Raw genomic sequence first — 23342 nt, 5'->3', positions numbered from 1 at the left:
TATTAGATATTTGCTTTGGTCAGAACTTGCCTTTTATTGTGTGCAAAAAATTCCAAAGCAAAAATGAGTGGTAAACAAAGTTAAAGTAACTCAATTTATGGGCAAAAAATAGGATAATTCATTTACATAGTTTCGTTTTTAATATACGAATCGCGGGGAAATCCAAAATAATATCTTATGAGCATGACTTTGCCTAGCTTGAATTTTTGTGTTTAATTACATTTAATTTAGATTTTGCAGTTATTTTAATCCTTTTGATCTTGTTTTCGGCAGAGATCAAGGAGGATCCTCATAGTTCAGTTCCTCCTCAGCTGTCGCAGGCGCCGTCAGCATCTGCAGCACAAAACAGCAAGCCTCGAGAGACTCTTCAGGAGACTTTGAACGACATTGAACAGGTATATATATTCTTGTCTAAAAATTTAGAATAATAATATATTCGGTGATACTATCAGGTTAATGGTGTAACCAATCCAGTATAATGTTATACTTTTTCAAATGACACTGCATCAGGTTAGCGCATGTTTCAAATCTTCATATTAAACTAAAACTTATCAGATTTGTTGTTCAGTGTGAAGTATCACAGACATCCAAATTTTGGTTGTCACTATAGTTATAAGTGAGACGGACAGAGCAATGTAGATCCAACGTACTTTAATGTCTAAAGCTATGAACATGATATGATTGATTTCATATTAATAGGAACAAAGATACAAAGAATTAAAATTTTGACTTTTTTCGAAAGCCTTTATTTCGAAAACTACTTAAATATCTCATCCAATTCCATGGATTACTTTCAACACATGTGAAGATCATAAAGCCGTTTACATCAACTTCATCTCAAACCATCTTGGAGATGTAATTTCGGGAGCCTGTTATAATTACACCTACCAAAAAGTACTGTTGTAATGTTATAGAAGCAAAGAAAGTCACAATTTGTTTTGAAAAGGTCCCACAAATACGCCATTTTAAGTAATATATCAAATTTAACTGTATTTTCATATCTTCGGAATGGTTTGAGATATATTGCTGTAAATGGCATTATGATCTTCGTCCATGGAAAATCATATGTGTAATTGGATGCCGCATTAACACTTCCTCGAAATAAAGAGAAATCAGTTTTCATCTCCAACTATCTTTGTTTCTACCTGTTTGAAAATACTTTATATGATGATCATAGTATTTGGCAGTAGATACTTTGTGTTGCTTCGTCCGTGTCTCTTGCGTTATTACTGTTACAGAACCATCCCAGATTTGGTTGTTTTTCGATGTTTGTAATATTGTAGCGTCCTTAGTTTGCAACATTGCATAGTAAGTGTAGGATTGTAAAATTACGTTCTTCACTTAGAAATATGTAATAACCTGAAGTAGTGCCATTTGAAAAAAGAATACTATTTTGTTAGGTTGGCAACTCTGTTAATCTGGTGGAATTGCAGAGTATGTCAGTATGCCTCTGTCGATATTTGTATGGTATGAAATTTGGGTGTTTATATCTATTAGTTTAAAAGTTACAAGGTACTTCAAGGGCATATCAAAATAATTGGTTCACCTTACATATATGTATAAGTGCGATAAAAAGTATGGGAACATTGTTTTCACGTCAGAAGGCTGTGTCTCGGCATTACAGGAGTTTCGTAACTAATACGGGAATGTGAAACGATGAATTGTGACGAGTGGTAACTACTGTGTTATTCAGTCAAAAGCAACAGTGCCGTAAAGTGGAGGAGGAAAGTGGAAGGACCATAGCAACATGTTTCTGAAAGATGAAAACGTGCCTGAATCAAGATTGAAGTGGCACGTGGGCGCAATACACAACAGTGTTTCGCAATATTTTCTCCAAAATGAAGGAATCACTTTGAAGCACTAGGAGAGAAGAGAAGCAGCCAGTCATGTCATATGACGGTTCCTGCGGGACATTGACGAAGATTGACGCGCTGACCATGTACGACTCCGTCCACATGTTTTAAAGATGGTAACAGGTATTGTTCTGTGTATAAAGCAGGTAGGAGTTACTACAATGTTGCCATTACTTTTTATCCAGTCCTTATATAAGAATAATTTCCCGTTATGTAGGACTTCACTGCAAATCGTAAACTATTATTTGCAGGAGTGGCAATTGCCATACTAAGTAAAGCCATTTAGATATCTCTTTTGCATGATGCTTCCTAAATATGGGAAATGTAAAAGCAAAAACAGAGGAAATTACCACGAAGAACAGAGTTTGCACAAATAGAAAAATAAACTTATTCGATTCCGAGATAGATACTTTACCTTGCATCTGAGGAGAAAACTTTTCCTTGCAGTTTCGTTGCTCTGTGGCAATTTTTTGAAAGTCCTCTACTTTACTGCTGGATTGGAAACCTTTAGATGGGTTCCTTTCTTTCTATAGAATCTCCTTTTCTTAAGGGACTAAGAGTCTAGCAGCAAAGTAGATAATTTCAAAAAGTTGCCAGAGAACAAGGAAACCTTAAGGGAAAGTTTTTCTCCCAGATACAAGATAATGGTTTATTTATTTAAGTATTCAGTGTGCATGTATCCCATATTTATAATTAGCAAAAGTGCTGAATTTCGGTTCGCTATACACGATTCAGCATTTAACCTGTTCGTACGGAATTATGCGCATTTTCCTTAAATGTGTTCATTCTGAAACCTGATGCGATCTAGAAGATCTTTTTGACTGTTATGATGCTTCAATATCGGTTTGGAATAGCGTATAATCTTTTCCCCACGGACTTTTCTCAATAGTGATTGTTTTTGCGTGGTTGTGAAAAATGTGGAAAGCATAAATTCAGCGAAGTACTATTATTGTTTTGTACGTGGCTTTGGTATATTGGCTCATGGATTAATTTAAAGAAAAAATATAAACCGATCAGAAAACTATTTAGGTGACCTTTTCTTTACATGTATATGTTGGTACATTTAAATATAAGTTAGTTGTGTATAGTCATGTTTCTTAACGCTTATTTTCTTTCATTATTCCAGCGGCTGAACGAGAAACGCCGTTTAGCTGGTCGACCAGAGAATTTGGAAGAACTGACTCGCGATCAGTTGCTGGAAGAAAAAGTTGCTGTTCAAAAAAGTCTTCTTTTGTTGGAAAACATTCACGGACGCCCAACTTCTCGAGAGGATCGTGATCTGGTTCGACCGTTGTATGATCGCTACCGTGCACTGAAGCGTTTAGTAGTGCGCAGCGGATCGGTAAGTGTTTATGGTAGAAGCCTGAATTTAATCTTAAACTTTAATGAGACTTACGTAATGAAAGTTAAATTTATCTTCAATCTTTATCTGCCTACGCTGTTTCTAGATAATAATCTCTTAATTAGAAATGAGCTACTATTCTCCCCTTCCCTCTTCCTTTCTTTTTTTATGTATCCTTCGGTCATTTAAAACATTTTCCGACTGCAAGTGTGAAGTCCATTGTCTCGATTTACGTAGCAAACTCATTGAACTCACTCTCTCTTCTAATAACGCACTTTTTTGCTGCAGTTTTATTTTCCCGCGCTTCATTATAAAGTAACATGTTTTTTGTATGGGAGTCGTATAGATTGAAGTAAATTACCTGGTGGGAAATGAAAATGAAATGTTACTCACTTGAACATTGTTCGTTCTTCGATGTAGTACTACCAACCTGCCTCATGAATAAGTTCCCAGATATCTGATCGATAGTGGATACCGTAGACAGCCCACGTTTGTGAGAGGGTTTCGAGAGAGCACCCTAAGAAAACGCGAATAAAATGCTGGGAATATGATTGAAGCGTTATTCCCGAAGTGGTTCTTTTATTTTGGGAAACAGTTCAAAATCTCAGTGGATTATGTCGGGAGAATATGGCAGATGATCCAGTACCTCCCAATCCCAACTGCATGGTTAGTATGACATCTGATGTTGTGAAGTAGAATTGCTCCAGATTGCAGGTGTGGATGTTTGCGTACCAATGCGGACCGCAAATGATGACTTAGATACGAGGCGTTTACGGTAACCTTTGGAGGCACTTGGTAAAGAGAGGATAGTGTCTTTGTGATCGTGGGACACTATTATCATGGCAAAAACGATTGCTTGCTCTTGTTTGACTTTTCTTGGACGTGAGGACGCCGGGTGGCACCATTCACTGGATTACCGTCATGTTGCCACTTAAGTCTAAATGACTCTCCTATTCATCAAAATTGCTAAACTCCGTTGGTGCTTTTCGCGTAAACATTTTTAAATGAATGTTGAATATGCATGTCATTAAATCAAGTAATTTTATATACTGATTGATGAAATTTCTTAAATCTTATACAAAAGAATGTGTGCATCCTTCCAGTTTTTCCTCTTGGATTGCTATATGACTCACATTGTTGTATCTATGTTGTATTTAAAAGTTGTTAGCAAAGTTTTTCATATTTATACAGTCTGTATCTCGTCGAATTCGATAAGGATGAAAATAATACAATCAAAAAAATTAAAATTTCATGTTGCATTGGCATGTATGATTTCAATTAATTTTCATCAGAAATTAAAAATATATGAGAGTAGCAAAAAATAGAAGTAAAGTCTTTATAGTTAAATTGTTTAAAATCTGTTTCTTGTTGGCGGTTCCATAGTGGTAGATGAGATAAGTATTTATTTATTTATTGCTGATACTACTTTCTAAATAATAGAATAAACTAGTGAAGGCATAATCATAACACTAGAAACGTAATATTGTTAGAATTATCTTTGCGTTACTTTCCATTTTTCAATTCTTTTTTCCTTATTTGAAGGTAAATCTTTTATCTTCATTTATTTCTTTCCTCTCGTGCACTTTTACTTGCTAGCTCGTCACATTGAGTTTATCGTCCCCCTTCCCTCCCTCCATTAAACTAATCTTCCTAGTCTGGTAAAGACTATCACATGACCTTTCATCCCAATTTGTTTTTAATTTTTCAGTTTTTTCTTTCTTATTTCACTTCTACCTGATGAAGTGCTTGAGCGAAAAGTTGAAAAGTTTCATTATGTTCTTTTAGTGTTGTGATTATGTTGTGATCAAATTGTATAAACACCGACTTATTTATTTATTTTTCTTTCTTTTCTGTTTTGTTTCGCAGTCTAAGCTAAAGGATAGTGTTACTGAGCTGGCAACCATTTTGGAACATGAGGCAATGGATTTCACCCAGGCTTCACCCCAGCATCAACTTCATTCTCCATCAGACAGTTCTTCAGGCGCTGCCGCGCCCTCACCTGCTGTGGCCGAAAGAAATTCAGTGGATCTGGTGCCTTTGCTGAATGCATCTTCAAGTGAAGTGGATCTTCCTGACCTCAAGCGTCAAAGGAAGGGAAGCGAAATAGGAGAAAATCTGCATGCTCTTCCACTGTAAGTAATTTGTAGGATTATTTTACTTACTTGTTTCGAAAGTTTCAAATTTCTCTAGTTCTAGTTAAGGAGAAAGCAGTCCTATCACTGTTCTTTATTATTTTTTTAAAATTTTGTTAAGAAAAACTAAGAAATTTGATTACGAAACACCGTTCATCCATAATAATAATAATAAATAAATAAATAAAATAATGTGTGTTTGTGTCCAACTTTTCCCATAGAGCTACCAAATTTTGAACATATATAAGTCTTAACCAAATCTAATCACGTACGAAGTAATATTTTCGATTTTCAACTCAAGTGGAAATTGGGGAGTCAAACTTCGTAATACGTATATGTACAGTATTTAGTGCTCTTGTTTAGTATACGTAGGTTGTAAAGGAAGTACTGGAGAGACTGTTGGGAGGAGACTATACGCGTGATTATGTGCGGTGAAGATCTGGAAATTAGTAGTTTGAACCATTGTCAAAATGTGCAGTACCAAAGTAATCAGTAAAACTAGTAGTTGTGTTACTTCTGCATGTGACTGAAGTAGCCTATGTTGTGTATGATGCCCTAAGGCATGTTTATGGAGTCATTGTCATGAAAAGTTGCAGAAAACGTGTAGCAATGTTGCACTCCCGTATTGGAGGAGTGTATGATGGGTCAGGGTGCTTCCTTCAGGCTGGGAGGAGTCAGTAGACAAGACCCATAGTCCGTCTGTTCCAGAGAGCAAGTAGGGCTAGTGCGAGGTCGTCTTGAAATTAATAACCACAGAAATGTCCGTGAGGTATTCGTGGAAGTTAAATTTAGTCATCAAATTGTGTTACATTCTGAAGGAGAAACGCTTGTTGTAACGTAGTGGGTACAATGACAGTTGTTGGCAAAGTAGCATTGGAAGATCTTGGAACAACCACAAGTTTCGGTAGACTCCCTTGCGATTCAGACTTATTTCCACAGTTGAAAGAACCACTCCGAGACATCAGATTTCCAGATATATCGTCTTTGTTACACGCCGTAGAGTGGTCCATTGCCAAGATCAACGAAAACATATGACTACTACCACGGATTCGGAAACAGTGCAGGATAATGCAGAAGATTATATCGAAGGCCGTAAATGTACATTCAATCGTACGTGTGTACTATGGTACTATGTTGTCAATACTTCTACTTACAGTCTACGTAGCCCATTATTTAGTATGTGTGGTTATGGCATGTCAGAAAGAAGTCATAGTTTGAGTGCTACTCTTATATTATTTCCGCATCTTTTTAACTTCTTTTGCGTTAATTTTGAAGAATGAGTAGAAGGATTTTAATGTATTCTTGTGATAATTAACTTTGAAGTCTCAAACAAAAATGAGTTATTACTTTGTTAACACTTTTTGAAGTATTTATATTTAACTATTTGCAAAAATCATTATTTCATTACATTAGCTCAAGTTAATTTTTTCTCCAGTTTATGGTGTTTGGCGATGTATATCTGATTGCCAATAGCAATTACTTAATTCTGTGTATCCGTAATAACAACGAAGGGATAGGTTTGGAAGGGAATGGTATTGTAAATAACATTACAAGCTTACGTGATACATTGTGTTAACGTCGAATCTTTAGCTGTTGATGTAAACTATTTAATACAACTCAATCGCATTCCTCTTATAAATAAGGGAAGTAAAGTTTTCTAATTTATTATTCACACGTATTTGATTTTAGGTCTGAATTACTTAGCCAACAGAGAGAGACGCGAGAAGAGAAGAGGCGACTTCGCAGATCGCTAAAGGAATTTGAAGATGATTTCCAGCGAGTCACTGGCAAGAAGGCTCAGAAGGATGATAGAACTCCCGTGGAGGGTATCTACACACAATATAAACAGGCAAAGGCCAAACTTCGGTTACTGGAAGCTCTGCTTGCAAAACATGGAACAATTGGAAATTGTGGTGGCGTCTGAACGAGAAACCTGCCAAGATTTTCTGATTTCAAGCTTATGTTTACCTTGTGAAATTGTTCTCAGGGTAGACATCATGATTAAAGAAGCCCGACTGTAGTCGGTGCTCTTATCTCCTGAATGTTTCTTGTATAAGAATCGTATATTTTCAGGGTACTTTACTGCTTATATTGTACCAAGAAACATATAATGGCTTGAGTCCTTTAAAAGGGATATTGCTATGATGTAACATATATATTGGTTTAGCGCGATACAGAGCGAAATTGTATGAATATTTACTACAGACTTGCGTTTATTACATACAAGAGATGGAAAAGTTTAATGCATTAATTTTAAAGGTTTAATATCTTATTTCAGATTGCTAGCTTTGATGGTTGAGTGAGTATTTGTAATCTGGAAAAGATTTATTATTTTGACTACCAGTGCTCAGCTTAGTATAGTGTGAAAGATTGAAGCGAATATGTGATACGACACACATAAATACAGTGAAGATGCTTCATCGGTAATAATTTGAAGTACTTGCTATGTGGAAAGTTAGGGATAAGTCGTTCTGCTGTAAAAGCAGGTGATTTGAAAATTGGTGCGTTTGTAGAAAGAGATGAATATGTATGTTTTAGTAAATATCTTAAGAGACTGAGTTGCAGTACAATATATTTTTCACCAAATTTAAACCTTAAGCCAAAGGACTTTTTTCTTTATTTTAACATTTTCAATAGATTAATAGAATGAGGGAACTTAACATAGAAAAAGGCTGATTACAACATTTTCTTTATTTAAAAAAAGAGAGAGAGAAAAAAAAAGCTGTAAAACCAAGTTAAAACTAAGGCAGAGGCGCAGATATCTCTTCGTCTCTGTTATTTGGGTATTTAAAAATTGACTTTTTTCTTTTTTTTTTTTTTTTTTTTTGCATTATTTAAATGAGAAAAGAAACTAAGAAAACTTCTAGTAACAAATATGAGAATCCCCAGATGGTATTAAATAAACCAAACTATCATTTTTTTTAAGCAAGGAGTTTATTTGTTCTAAATATTGAACAGTCTTTATAAGAATTGCTATATAAATTTGTTCTTGTGCACAGATAATGTTGCAAGAGATGATAGAATTTTGTTATTCAGTATTAGGAATCGATCGAACTTTTTTTTAATGTTGCAAGTGTTGGTTTCCACATGTCGAATCATTAGCAAAAATAAGCTCAATTAAACCAAAGCAATTTTTTTTATTACTGACATGTGGATCTAAATTTGTAGTGTGGAAAAGTTTTACTAAATGGCATACTGGGGAATATTGTAACTTGGCCATCGGAGTTAGAATGAACTAACTTGAAAACTTTAAAGAATTGGGGCTTTAATTCGAGTTTAGTTCTTAATTATTTTTGCTTTTTATATCATCAAAGTTGTTTTGTACGTATCGAGAACGCGCATTTCGTCTTCCAAAATATCTATACTCTGTATTTAGGTATTGTTGGACTATGAAATACACGTTTGTAATATTTAACAGCAAGACTTGAAATGCATATTTATTTGCAAATATTTTTGAAGATTCAAACGTGAATATTGCTTGACAATTATAGTAACTATTCCCAGTGATTGAAAGTCACCTTCCTTGTTTTCTATACTCTCAAGCTATAAAAAGTTAAGAGAAAAGCTACTTACGTAGGTAATATTATTATTTTAAGAACTACTGTCCCCGCACTTTTAAATTACTTAACACGTTTTTATGTATAGTTGTTGTAAAAGATGCTAACATTTACACAAAGTGTCCATGTTGCTATATGAGAAGTACAGAGATTATATGTACATAAACTTGAATATATTAATTATACACATATTATATATATATAATATAAAGTGTTCTGGTCATTATGTTAACAAGAAAAAGTATTTTTGCTTTAAAACTTCAATATAAATATTCTAGTAATGAGATTTTTTTTTTTTTTTTTTTAAAAAAAAAAGGTTCTAGCATGTTGATCCTAGTCTTTAAAGGAAGATTTTCCCAGACTTCTTTTTATTATAATAATAATTATTATTTGAAGAGATGATGATTTAAAGATTTGTTTATATACGATGCTATACATATTAAATAGTGTTTGTTCTGTCCTCAGGTTTAAATGCTGATAGACTATCTGTGATATGTAGGGGAGTTTACAAGAAAAACAGAGTGCTTGTAGTAGACTTCAATATCGTTGGTTAGTTTAGGTGTAGCATGTGATTCCACAGTCTTTTTTTGTTGTGTGTTATTTGTCTACAATATCCTATGCGTTTTGTTTGTCTTTAACGAAAATAATAATTAAAAAAAGGTTGATAGTAATAAATAACAAAAGTTTGTTAAATGCTGATGTTCACAAGAAAGCAGCTGGCTATCATGTTGCTAGTGCAGGTAGTTTTTTGTAGAGTGCAGGAGAAATTTTGTCTCGAAATTAACATTTATCTAGATGCTAACTATTATTATAGTCGTCGTGATTCTGCAGGCTTGAAGAAGCAGCTTTCAGCTTGTTGTACTTCCCGTAGCCAGCTGCTTTTAGTGTAGATCACTTTGGTTGTTGAAATAACGTTAAGTCACATATTTCACTCTAGTAAAGAAAACTTAGAGTAATAATGTATTATAGCACATTTCCAGTGACTGGTTCCATCATATCTATACAACTCGTTATGCTTTTATTTACTATTTACCTTCAGATATTTCGAGATGATATTTTAAAAAATCGGCCAAATTTGGAAAAAGTACTAGCAATATTGTACGATTTTAAATGAAAATACCGTACAAATACGAGGAAATTATTAGTTATTATACGATATAGTTAGAAAACAAACTGTTTTCAAACCTGAGTGGGACTTGATTCTTGTCAGGTTTTAGGAATTGTTCTTGTTTTCGCTTCCAAAATGTAGTCTAACAATTATTTTTTATTCCCTAAGTTTTATGAACATCGAACATTCCATATTGTTCAGGTCAAGTTTGTATTCTCATGGAAAATAAGTGTAGTTACGTATGTATGAGATATATATGTGTATGTGTGGTGTGATGTGAAAGAGAGAGAAAGAGGAATAAACTTGATATTCATAGAATTCTGAAATCAGCATGTTTGTAGATGGTTTTAAGTTTACTCACTAGTAAACAAACTCCCTCCAGAAGTGATAAAATTATTGAAATCTATTTCTTAGGAAAGAACAAAATTTTACTCAAAAATTTAATTTATAATTTCGCAGCTCTCGTTAAATATTTGTGTGGTAAATAGTGAATAATATCGATGATTTAGTGTATAGACATTGTGTGTCTAAACATTAGCTCATTAGTCACTGCAGACAGTCAAAATTATAAGACATGAATGAGTATATGACATTAGTGTTAACATTAGATACGTTTAAAATTAGATGAAAATGATAGAAAAAATGCTTAGCCTTCCACATTGTTTGTGCACTAATACCATCGAATTGTTAATCGAAACAAAAGTCATTTCATTTTATTTTTAATAACTTATTTATAAAATAATTTCTAATGGGAGCGACTGTGGAAATTAGTAAGCTTTTGTCTCCTCTAAGTATGTATGATCAAAGAAACTTAATAATGTGTGAATGTTTCTCTGCACATTTGCGATACTGTATATATGTATAATTTTTGTTTTTTGTGTGTGATGAATGATTATACAGAGTATACTTTTTTGTGGCGTAAGCTCTGGTATAATATACTTTTATCTTTTTTGTACGTTTTTTCATTAAATATAATACAACACGTCCTTTGAAGAACAGTTACATGCTGTGTAAGATATAAATAGAACATATTTGCTAAGAGGATGATTTTCTTTGAATTCACAAGCCCTTAGTGCGAAATATAATGGATTTTTTTTCGTGTTTGTGTATCTAAAAGAAATAAAACGCTGTAGATTACAGCATTAAAAAAACTCAGTTGTTTTTTTTTTTTTTTTTTTTTTTTAAAGTGCAGGAGAAAAACTTCGCGATTTATTATTACGTGTATGTACCTCTCTCACTATCAAGTAATGTTTGCGTCATCGAGTGCATGCATACGGTTGGTTTAGTTAACACTTTAAAAAAAAAAATAAATATATATATATATATCTTAAAAATATATATCTATAAATAATAAATGAATATATTTAAATGGATTTTTGGACGAGTTCCTCTATTAGATAAGAGAAAACTGTTAGTACCTGATCACTGTGCGAAAAAGTGGGTTGTTTGGTGAGAGTAGTAGTGGTGGGCTTTTGAGAATGGTTCAGAAAAAAGTACAAAGTCGATTGAGTGTGGTTTCGTTATGAGCAGACTTAGTGAGACCTATTTTTATGGTGAGAAGTTTGTGTTTAATTTCTTTTTTGTCTTGTACCAAGTTATTGTATACCAAGAATCTTGGTATGGTCATGGAAAAATATTGTATTAAAACGAGTACTTGTTAAGTACTAAAAGACTGTTTAACTGATGCTAGCTGTTTGGTATTACCTGGTAGTTTATAAGATGTATACCATAGGTAGTTGAGGACGTGAGGTTAAGAACTTAAGGCAGGTTTTCTGTTCATATGGAAAATTCTGTTCAAGGGAAATAGTTTTTTCTTCTTTAAAATGAATTAAGAGCAGAAGGGCAGTGATTCTATACACACATATATATTTTTTTTCTTTCATGTTACATATAAATAATGTACACGTATGTTCAAAATTCAAATTTATATAGTAGATATCTGTTATAAAGGATGGGACGAAAAAAAATTGGCACAGTAATAAACGATGCTTATAAAAATAAGTTTTGTTTTATTACGCATTCCTTTGATTTTTCACTTAATAAAGGGTACAATCCAATTTGAATTGGAAATTCACTCGTATCAGGTTCTTAATTGACTATTTGAGAGATTCAGGTTCTCTTAATTTTCCTACTTTTTAATAGGAAGGTTCCTACTTTTAAAAATACATCTGCTTTCCAATCAAAAATAAATATATATATACAAGTCATATTTTTATGGAGTCAATTTTTGTTGAAATAGTAGTTGGCCTTGATCTCAGCTGCTGAAAGAGTTAAGATTATATTTTAAGAACTCTCAGCCAGTCGCATTTTGTAGTCGATATGTCAGTACAACTTGAAGATTTTAAAGCTGTTTCAGAAAAAGGAGTCACTAATTCTTGTACGTCATGGAGTAAATTGCATTTTTGTCAAGAATTTGTTAGGCTGCTTCGTAAAAATCAATGAGTTTAGATCAAATTCGGTTGAACATATTCAAACAAAATATGCAAGTTCATAATCTCAGAATTAAATACTACTGAACTGGAAGTAGGATCAGAAACAAAGAAAGTTCTAGAAATCTTGTTTTCTTGCATGAAATGAAAAGGTTTTATCAGAAGGCCACAGAACATGCCTTTTTAAAAATACCTTTGACAAACCCTGTTCTGAAATAGTTTTAAGATATAACTCACGTAAAGCTTTGTGTTATAAAACCATTACTTCATCGAGCAGTCTTTTCTTCAGAGGATCAAAGAAGGATGATGAATCCTCAAATTAGGAGACAGCACATGGAGAAACCTGAATGTGTGTGTGTGTCTAGAAAGAAAAGAAAAGCCTGAATTAGTATGCTTTGGCAAATACAATCAATAAACAGTATTCAAATTACGAAACCACTTCATATGTAATTAAAAGGGATTCCAGATACGCAACGTTAATATGTATAAAGGAAGTATCTGTGATCCTAGTTCTATTTTAGGACCGAAAATTCCTACGTTTATATCATTAAAAGACGCTTGTATGTGCTATTTTCTGCTTTAAGAATATTGAACGTAGAACGGTGCTACTTGGTAATTATTTCAATCTTAGGATGTAAGGGTAAGCTGTAGAAAATATCTGTACAGGTCTTCTAAACTGGTGAATCGCTACTCTCGCCTTCGGTGCGAGCGGTCCCGGGTTCGATTTCCGATGGGGCCACTCGGCCGAAAAAGTGTAAAACGCTTTTTCAGGCCAGTCACCCTGAGTGAGGTTTTCCTGAGTTTTCCTCATTCACACCAGGCAAATGCCGGGGTGGTACCTAACTTATAGGTCCCAGGCCGCTTCCCTTTCCCCGGATTGTGTCCTCGCCGAGTGACGTCATCCCTCAAAAACGTGAAGGGTAAATGGCCTTAGATGCCGAAAGTCCAGAAATGTAAATTCTAAATTCTGGTGAATCGCTAAAATGTGATACCGTACTCGGTTTTCAAATACAGCCAAACTCGACAATGTTTCTACAACGACTTCTTGGTGAAACAAATCAACTACTTTCCTTAATAACAAAAAGGACACGGTGGCTTAATGGTAGAGGTTCACCTCTGGTGCGAGGGGCCTTTACATCTTGTTGACTAAATAATGCACATGGCGTTACATGATGTGGTTAAGACATATACTCTGTTGGACTGTAAAATAAACAAGATTTCCAAAAGATTGAATAAACGTAGAAATATAGAATGGCAAGAATTAAAGGTTCCAGAAAATTCTTGATATGTCAAGATACATAAAGAAATTAACTCGATGGCCTATGAAACCCGGAGGTTCAATGCCGCGTTCACAAAAGCTCTCCACTGACTTCTATCCTTAGCTAACTGCATCCAGTTTCTACTTTGTATTCTAATCTCTGCAAGATCCATAAAGAAACTCCAAAGAGAATAAATGTGTATGATCTATAGATTAATGAACAAATGTTCTGACTACTTGAATAGAACTATCTTCGTGAGACTAAGATTGAATATATAATCACGATTGTGTAAAACCGTAAATTATTGATCCTCTGCAATAGTTTTATTTTTAACACTAGTTTTGACAGAATTACACAATTTTTAACAACTAACAGAATCCAGGTCATGTGAGCTTATGATCAACATCTCAAGGGAGTTCGTCCGAATTTATTCACATTGCCATTTCATCAATTATACGTTAAGCGTAACAGCTTTTTCCACAACTATCAACAAAGCTCCCAAGGATGGTGTGAATGAAACTCAAGACATGTGCTAAAGAAAATCCGGCATTTGTTAGATAACCCAGCTGTTCTGTGAGCTGTACCAACTCTTAGTACTGTATGAAAGATTTAAGGTATAACATCTATCTCTGATGTTGAAATCGATTTCAAGCATAGACTATTCAGCGATATTCAGGGTCACTCCAGTTTCTTCCCACTTGTCATTCGAAGTTCTATTTACATTGTGATTTTGGAGTATTCACTTTTCAGTTGAATACATATAAGAAAAGCAAATTTTCTTATTTTATGTATAAATAAAACCCATCCGAGAGTTTGAAGCTCTTAAGAGTAGCTCTAAGTAGCGGTATTAACCCACCGCCCCACCCCCAGAAGTCCGTCCTGGATCACCCCTGATTACACTGTTCTACAAATTTTAACTTATTTTTCTGTTACATAAATGAAAACAGCCGCTCTTAACTAATTTGGAGGTGCTGAATACGAAAATTAAATTTAGGAAGTCCGATTTGCTCGCGTTTGGGCGTAACAGGCTGGGGGGTATATCTAAGCGTTCCCATACTTATATATGTGGCAACCCTGTTCAAGGTCTGGCAACGTCACAGTCCAATATATGTCACTATTGGTGGAAAAATATACCCGCAACATAGGTCGATAACCAGACGGGTCAATGGGGTCTAGTCCCCCTAAATTATAATTTAGGGGGACTAGACCCCCCTGGTCCTACGTAAAATTGGTGTTATTTGACGAAAAATCTTAGTAATATCGTTGGGTCCCTTCCTTTCTAACGTCCTGCATCCCCTTATAGGTTATGGCTGGCCCAGAGGGGGACTAGGCCTCCTTGGTCCTACGTAAAATTGCTGGTATTTGACGAAAAATCTTAGTAATATCGTTGGGTCCCTTCCTTTCTAACGTCCTGCATTCCCTTATACGTTATGGCTGGGCCAGAGGGTCAAGGGGAACTAGGTCCCCCTGGTCCTACCTAAAATTGCTGTTATATGATGAAAAAGCTTAGTAATTTTGTTGGGTCCCTTCAATTCTAACGTCCTGCATCCTTTTATACGTTATGACTGGCATAAATATAGTATTGTTACTGACTACACGCTTGGTTTGTTGTACAGGATAAATTAGCTGTTTTCTTACTGAAATAGAGCCCTTAAACATTACAAGCAAAAAACTACAAATATTGAATTACTAGGCTTACCTTCTTTAATTCCTGGATTTTTTAGCTTGTCGTTTGTAACGCACTTCTGTTCCTTCATTCCTGATACTCCAACAGAAATCAGCTAACATCGCTACATTTCCCTTCCCTTTGTATCTTCTTTCCATTGTCGCAATTTACTGATGAAAGCGCTCCCCATGCTCGTCGCTGACAACACCACATTGCCACTAAAGAAATTCAAATGAGAATGGAGAATATGCAGTTTTAGAGACATTCTACACCCAATCTTCTCGTAAGATGACAGAAGATTGTCCACAAGTTCTTCGTAGTTCTCTGCTCTCCTGTTCCCGAGAAAACTACGACACACTTCTCGAAATGCATTCCATGCTGCTTGCTCCTCAACACTAAGTGTCTGTTCAAATTGAGATCACGCAGCAGAAGACGCACCTGTGGTCCAATGAATACCCCTTCTTTTATTTTTTTCAAAACTTAGGCGTGGGGATTTGCGACAAGTACTTAAATGCCGGCCCATCTTTGTTCAAAGTCTCCACAAAATTCTTTATCAGTCCCAGTTGAATGTGGAGTGGCGGAAGCAATATCTTCATAGGATCTACAAGAGGTTGTGAAGAAACAGTTTTCTTACTAGGTGTGTATTATAAACGTACAGGCCAGTCTTTTTTTCTTATAACGTAAATCTCTAGCACGACTGTCCCATTCACATAAAAAGCAGCAAAACTTTGTGTAACCCTTTTGTAAGACCAGCAGAATAGTAATAACCTTGAAATCACCGCAAATTTGCCACCCATATCTATCATAATACAGTAACCTAAGAATTTCTTTCATGTTTTCATAAGTTTCTTGAACATCAATTGCATACACAACAGGCAATTGATGAACGTTGCCACTGTGCAGTAAAACTGCTTTAAGAGAAATTTGGAAGAATCAATGAAAAGTCTCCATTCCGCGGTCTTGCTGCAAAGAGTCCTTCAATGTCATGGCATACAGTCAGCTGCCCTTGTGTTTTGAAAAATGAAACAAATTCTTTATGTCTGTAGCGAAAAGTTGTTACCTTCACATCATTCGCGAGGTAATTCCAGTGTTGCAGCCGTGAGGCCAACAATTTGGCTTTGTATTTGGGAAGTTCTAAAGTCCCTGATTAGTTCATTTAATTCGGCCTGTGTTACTTTATGCGGTTTCCGGTCAGGTGAAGTTGTGGAAAAGTCTGGATCTTGAGATGTTAAGGGCTGTTCTCTATCCTGCATATCATCATCATCTATAGCCATGTTGACATTTTCTGGTGGATATGGTATTGGCACGTCAGGACCGTGTGGAATAGGGCGTCTGGCTGAGTGTAGATCCGGGTACACCAGTCTCCTTTTTCTTTTTGGTATAGCCTTTCCGAATAGGTGGGACCAAACATAAATAACAGTCAGTGGCATGGTCAGTAGGTTCACGCCACACCATGGGCAATCCAAACTTCATACGACGACGTTTTCCATGCACCCATCCATTAAGAGTAGAAGAGCGCGTAGTACAACAAACGTGAAGAGCCCAAGTTCGGTCTTGGTCTCTCACTTTGCATCCGAAGTACAAGAAGTAGGTTTTCCTTGTGTCAGACATTAAGGCATGTTTTCTAGACTTAAACGTAATTTCCCCAAATATGTAATGAAAATTGTCTTGTTTGTTCACACACATACGAGGCATGATTAGCACCTTTACAAATCAAATCAAGTCTCTAACAGCACAAAACACTTCGTATAGTTGTAACCAATGTATTTATTTAGTATATTCAGGGTTACACTTCAGCCCACAGTCCGAATAATTATAATCTAAACACACCATCTTGATAAGGCCATGTCGAAAGTTTTTAACAGCGCAATAATCTAACATCACAGCAACATTTTGTTTATTGCATTCGACACTCTGATATTTTTTGACTTTCAGCCATCGATGGCAACAATGAGTCTGTAATAGCATGGTCAGAGATAAGAGAAATAAGGAATCCCGCGTGACCTATTGTCTAGTTAGTCATGGAGCTGTCAAGACGTGACTTTCGCGCTATGATTTTCTACGATTACAAGAAGGGCTCAACCGCGGAGCAGTGCCTTAAAACTTTGATGAATACTTTTGGGGAATCTGCTCCTTCGCGAGCCAGTGTTGGAAATTGGTTTTGGGAATTTAAAAGGGGACGTACGTCACTTGAAGATGAACCTCGTTCCGGACGGCCATACACTGTAGTGACTCCCGAAAACATCGAAGCTGTGAGGCAAATGGTGAAAGATGATCCTCATGTATCTTTCCTGAAGATCGAAGCGACTCTCAACATTGGGCCAACAGCAGCGCAGACAATTATGCATGAACACTTGGGTCTCAGGAAAAGGCGTTCTCATTGGGTCCCCATTTACTCACGGAAAGGGAAAAAAGGGTAGGGTAGAATGGTGTGAATTTATGTTGAATAAATTCAACCAAGGGGCAAGTCGTAATGTTTACAACATCATCATGGGTGACGAAACGTGGATTTATCATTATGATCCGCCTACCAAGCAGAAGTCGCAAGTGTGGTGCTGTGAGAATGAAGATCGGCCAACCAAAGTGAAGAGACCTCGGAGTGTTGGAAAGAAAATGGTTGCGTCTTTTTTCTCACGGAAGGGACATGTTGCGACTGTTGTACTTGACAATCGGCGTACGGTGAATGTTGAGTGGTACTCAACAGTTTGTCTTCCCACTGTGTTCAAGAAATGGAAGGCCCAACATCCAAGGTCAAAACTCGGCCATCTTCTGTTGCATCATGACAATACAAGTGCCCACAGTGCTGCAAGAACTGTAGACTTTTTGAACCAGGAAGGAGTCAGAGTGCTGCCACATCCACCCTATTCGCCGGACTTGTGTGCCTTGTGTGATTTTTTTTTTATTTCCCAAAGTGAAGGAACACTTGCTTGGACGTCGCTTTTCATCGGATGATGATGCGATTGGTGCTTATTTGGAGACTGTGGACAATATAGACGAAAGTGTGTGGAATGAACAGTTTTCTAAGTGGTTTGAAAGGATGCAAAAGTGTATTCGTGTCCGTGGAGAGTACTTTGAAAAACTGTAAATGTTTTGTTCCAGTTCGATGCTTCTTGTGGTCAGAACTAAAAACTTTCGGCATGGCCCTCGTATTACCTTTTATTATAATACGTAATGAATTAAACATTTACCCCTTTTAAATATCATACATATTGATTCTACAAGATGGATCTTCTGTTATATATTATGTTTTTCGTTTCTATGACGACTAGAGATGCAAAAAAGCCGGCTTTTTTGAATCGATGGTTTTTTGCACATAAAAAGCCGGCTTTTTTGGAAAAAAAGAGAATTTTGGAAATTTTGGCTTTTTTTCATTTTCATGATTTTTCTTTCTAAATAGCTTTCTTATAGTATATTCTGTAATTAGATAAGAATTGCATGACCTAAATGTCATATTTAGCTCTGTAATTCACCATCAAGATGGATGGAACACGTTTTACGAATTAAAGCTAACATGAAGAATGTAGTATTTGAGGGCAATTTTAGAGACTATTTAACTTTATTTTAACTTTTGAGTTATCGACATTTTTTTCCTTCTCTAGATCATTTTGTTTGTCATCCGTGTTTCATTTCTAAGAGCTTAGTACTCTAGCTTCTAGCACAAAAGTTAAACTTACGTTTTTCTATATATCCGTCAAAGCATACGTTTTTCAATATGTCCGTCAAACCGTACTTCCACATTTCTGTTATACTGTAGTTGTGCAATGATTTAGCAATAATTTTCCGGATACAACCTTGAATACCAATTTATACAAATAATCAGTAGCGGATTTAGAAAAGTATTTTGGGAGGGGTTTCTCTGATTGTTTGGTTTTCTTCAAAGTCCTAGTTTTATTTCGGAGGTGCTTGAAGTTTATGAGTACACGCATAACTAATATTTTGTTTCGTTTATATGTTTAGCAATAATCTTCCGGATACAACCTTGAAGATCATTTTATACTGAGAATCAGTGGCGAATTTAGAAAAGTATTGTGGGAGGGGTTTTTCTTACTGATGTTTAGTTTGTCTAAACATTCGTAATTTTTATTTGACGGGAGCTTAAAGTTTATGAGTAAAGGCATAACTAATAGATATTTCGTTTGTTTTAGACATTCCGCAACTTTGGGGAACAGGCTTCAGTCCGAAAGACCGACCCCATAACCCTCGCAAAACCGTCACTGCTAATAATTTGTAATAATAACGATTTAAAAACAATAAGAAAGGAAGTCGGCCAGTACACGCACTATTTCTACATTCACAGATGGAATGAAGGAAAGCTTTGTCAGAATGGTCTAATGCTGGGTTGAATCCCGGACTTCCCGATAGAAGCGCAAAAGCTAACCACTCAGTGCAGTTGTATTTAGTTTAACTTAAATATATTCCGTAGTCCTTTTTTGGGGGGGAGGGTTAGTTCCGTAATGATATGTTGAATCCCTCTTGTTAAAAATTCAGAAAACTTGAGGACTGGGTAAACCGTGATGGTGGTTTAAAAAACTTAATTGTAGAATTTCAAGAATACACAGAACCAAAAGTTTCAGATGTACAGCCTTTAAGTGTATCATATAAATCTAAGTATTTCTCTTATGTTTTATTTTAATTTTATTTTGTTTCAAAAAAGGGTATGGAATATTTTGAAGTAAAAATACTACACACAATTTTGCTAGTTATTTGTATATTTTTTAAAAGAAGTCTTTACTTTACGGGTTGGCTCGTTTACACTAGCTTTTTTTTTTTTTTAATAGCTGGTTTAAACCAAAAAATAAAAAGAACGAAAAATGCGAATCCTGTGAACTTCATGGTGACGTTTCCACATGTCAAACCATCTGAATTAGTTTTATTTCCTTTTCACCTTTTAATCAAGGTGTCCCATGTTCAATTCTCGGTCGAACCACAACCCTTCTTCCATGTGTAAACCAAGTAGCGGTTCGGATGTCACTTTAAGCGAAAGTCTTCTCCTTGATAATCTCGGTATTACGTAAGGATGTTAAGCCTAAACATACAAAACGAAACCAAATTATATATTTCTGCATGCCTGTTGTTTTATAAAGAAGCCAAGGTTGCTTAAATATATTGATAGAAATTGGCAAAATTTATCGATTGCCTACGTAGCTTCCAACATTAGTATGGATTGAACTTTCAATGATATCTACATACTAAATTTGTAATTTAATACCTCAGTTTTAGCGTACTGATCATGATACATTGACCTTTAAATTTTACATGCAAAGCAATAACAGGATTTTCCCGTTATTGTTTTACATTTAAAATAAGGACGGGATTTTCCCGATGGTTAGGGCGGGAGTTTCTGAATTTAAGAAATTTACTGACTGGACTTCTTTAAGCTTATGGGACTTCTTCCAGCATAACCCCGTTGTTGCATAATAACACCAAGGCAAAACAAACTTATTTCTGTGGATATGTAATATAAATACATAAAGCAAAATATCTAAATCAAAAAACCTGGTTTAAACCCAAAAAAAAACCTGGTTTAAACTCCCCCCAAAAACGGGTTTTTGGCATTTGCAGAAACAACCATGGTTCTTGCCAACTCTGCTTACTTTTGTATATAGGAGGTTAAAATGTTTTTATTATATACATTGGTTAATCCTTTGGAATTCATAATGTAAAAATGTTGAAGTAAAATTGTTTGAAATATCTTTTCGAAATTCATGGTTTATTTTCGAGGTTTTATATTATTATCGGCATCAACCACTAATTAAATGACTTTTTGTGGTATAGAGAAGCGAAACAAAGTCTGCTTTATCAATTTAAAGCAGAATTTTGAAAAAAAGCCCAAAATTTCCCAAGCAAAAAAGCAAAGCAGAAAAAACCGAGTTTTTTCCCAAAAAAGCCGGTTTTTTTCCGAGTCCTTGCATCTCTAATGACGACCAATAACACATATAGTCAGATTACCATGTTAACAAATATCAATAATAATATCAGAAAATAATTATTTTTTTCATATTTTCTTCTTCTTCTTCTAACTAGCTTGTGCATATTTCAATAGCACATATTGCCCGTAAATACAAGAAATTATATTTAAGATTACATGTAAAATATACAATATCGTTATACAGTCCGCAGCAAAAAAAACCTGCAACTTCAGAATGTAAGTTTATTGTGAAACTACGCCTAACAGCGCAGGGAATCAACATAACGTCTAAGTGGCACGAATCACTCTACGAGAAAAATCGGCGTCCTCCCATACACACTTATTTTGGAGCAAATGTCTAATGACTACTGAGGTCGTTGATAATGAATACCTGGCAGTAGGTGGCAACACAATGCACCTAATATGAAAAACGTATGTTTTGTGGGGTGTCCGGATACTTTTGATCACATAGACTATATATATATATATATATATATATATATATATATATATATATATATATATATATATATATATATATATATATATATATATATATATATATATATATATATATATAATATACTGTGTATATATAGGAACAGTTTCAAAACAACACCGACAACGTTTGGGAGGTGATTCCTGACACCAAGATAAGACAAAAACTATAGAGCAACTTGGGTGCACAAATGCTTCCTGTCGGAGTTATAGGCTGCCGAAATCGTGAAAAAAATGAACGTTAGAGGTCCATGGCTCCAAAACTATGGGACCTACCGTAATCGGATCAAGACTTCACTTAGAAACTAATATCTGCACTATCCAAAAATACATGTTTCAGAATCCTGCGATACTTTTGTAACAATTTTTATAGAGGCAGTTTGGCTACGGGCATATAATCTGAAGTACTCACCAACTATCCCTATAAAAATTGTTGTGGATTCTGAAACTTGGATATTTGGTTAGGGCAAATATTAGTTCCTAAGTGAAGTCTTGACCCGACTACGGTAGGTCCCATAGTTTTGGAGCTATGAACATTGAAAGTTCATTTTTTTTTTTTCATGTTTTCAGGAGCCTATAACTCCGAAAGGAAGCATTTGCACCCAAGTTGGTCTATACTTTTTGTCTTATCTTGGTTTTAGAAATCACCTCCCAAACGTTGTCGGTGTTGTTTTGAAAGAGCAAAAAATCTTAACAAATAAGTCATTACCCAATTTTGAAATATATGTTTAAAATCATGTTTAAAACTGTTCAAAGTGTTGAAAACATTTTTTCGTGTGTGTTTTAAAACATCCTTGAGACATTTAAAACACTTTTTTCATGTTTTAAACACATGTTTTGTTGTTTTTTTAATGTATTTTTTCCAACCCTGCCTGGTGTACGAAAGTGCGTCTGAAATTCAATCCATATAAAACCCAGATATAGCCTTTCTCCTGCCAAAACGGAGATTTCGTGTACATCAAACTCCTTTGCTACTCAACATCCAAGTACATAACATGCAGGTTCATCTAGCTAAACATGCAACATATCTGGGAATTCTTTTCGATCACCAACTTACCTGGCATTCACACCTTGAGAATGAGATACCAAAAGCATGTAATAGACTAAAATTCCTCAAACGTATCACTGGTACTACTTGGAAACCATGAGCTAATAATGTTCGTAACACTTATAAATTATTCCTACGACGAGTCCTGACTTACGGCTTGACTGCATGGATAGCTGCATTCCAGCGTTACTATGAAAAACTAAAAATACTTGAACAACATCCCATATGACTAGTTTACAGAATAAAACTTCCGAGTCCTACTCAAGAACTTCATGAAGTCATGCCTTAGGGTGCCCATTACCTTTTGGGTGAAATTTATACAGGCAATAGATCGGTCCAGTATACGCATTTTGAGATAGGAAACCGAAGGTCAAAAACGGCTAGTTGAAGCGCCATGTCATCTTGAAATTACATCAATTTGTGGGAACAAATACGACGTTTCAATAACAAATGTTTTTATCAAGTCGACCTAACCTGCTTTATTGTGCATAACATTACATCTGAATATGTAATGTTTAGTGCAAATACACTCCTGCTGCACT

The 23342-nt window shown here is 35.2% G+C and overlaps 2 protein-coding genes across 7 annotated transcripts in view; both read left to right on the top strand.

The window, feature by feature from the left end:
- LOC145662890 (protein FAM13A) overlaps positions 1–11993 on the top strand; it is a 288108-nt gene extending 276115 nt beyond the window's left edge. For all 6 annotated transcript variants that reach the window (XM_081728860.1, XM_081728862.1, XM_081728866.1 and 3 more), the window contains 4 exons: positions 274–395; positions 2980–3195; positions 5062–5327; positions 7017–11993. In XM_081728860.1, coding sequence (XP_081584986.1) covers positions 274–395; positions 2980–3195; positions 5062–5327; positions 7017–7251 — 839 coding nt within the window. In that variant the 3' untranslated portion in view covers positions 7252–11993. The remainder of the gene's footprint in view (positions 1–273; positions 396–2979; positions 3196–5061; positions 5328–7016) is intronic.
- Positions 11994–17367: 5374 nt separating this feature from the next.
- On the top strand, positions 17368–17766 carry LOC145661710 (protein GVQW3-like). Its single transcript, XM_081727042.1, has one exon. The coding sequence runs from the start codon at positions 17368–17370 to the stop codon at positions 17764–17766; it is 399 nt and encodes a 132-aa protein (XP_081583168.1).
- Positions 17767–23342: the final 5576 nt, after the last annotated feature.

The sequence above is a fragment of the Thermobia domestica genome, chromosome 10 (assembly GCF_964235325.1).
Source record: "Thermobia domestica chromosome 10, izTheDome1.hap1.1, whole genome shotgun sequence".
Classification (NCBI taxonomy): Eukaryota; Metazoa; Arthropoda; class Insecta; order Zygentoma; family Lepismatidae; genus Thermobia; species Thermobia domestica.
The sequence above is the reverse complement of the archived record's forward strand: the minus strand, read 5'-3'. Positions and strand labels throughout refer to the sequence as shown.

Bases quoted from the DNA above. Each gene is read 5' to 3' on its own strand.
- LOC145661710 (XM_081727042.1), top strand. From the start codon at position 17,368: ATGGAGCTGTCAAGACGTGACTTTCGCGCTATGATTTTCTACGATTAC.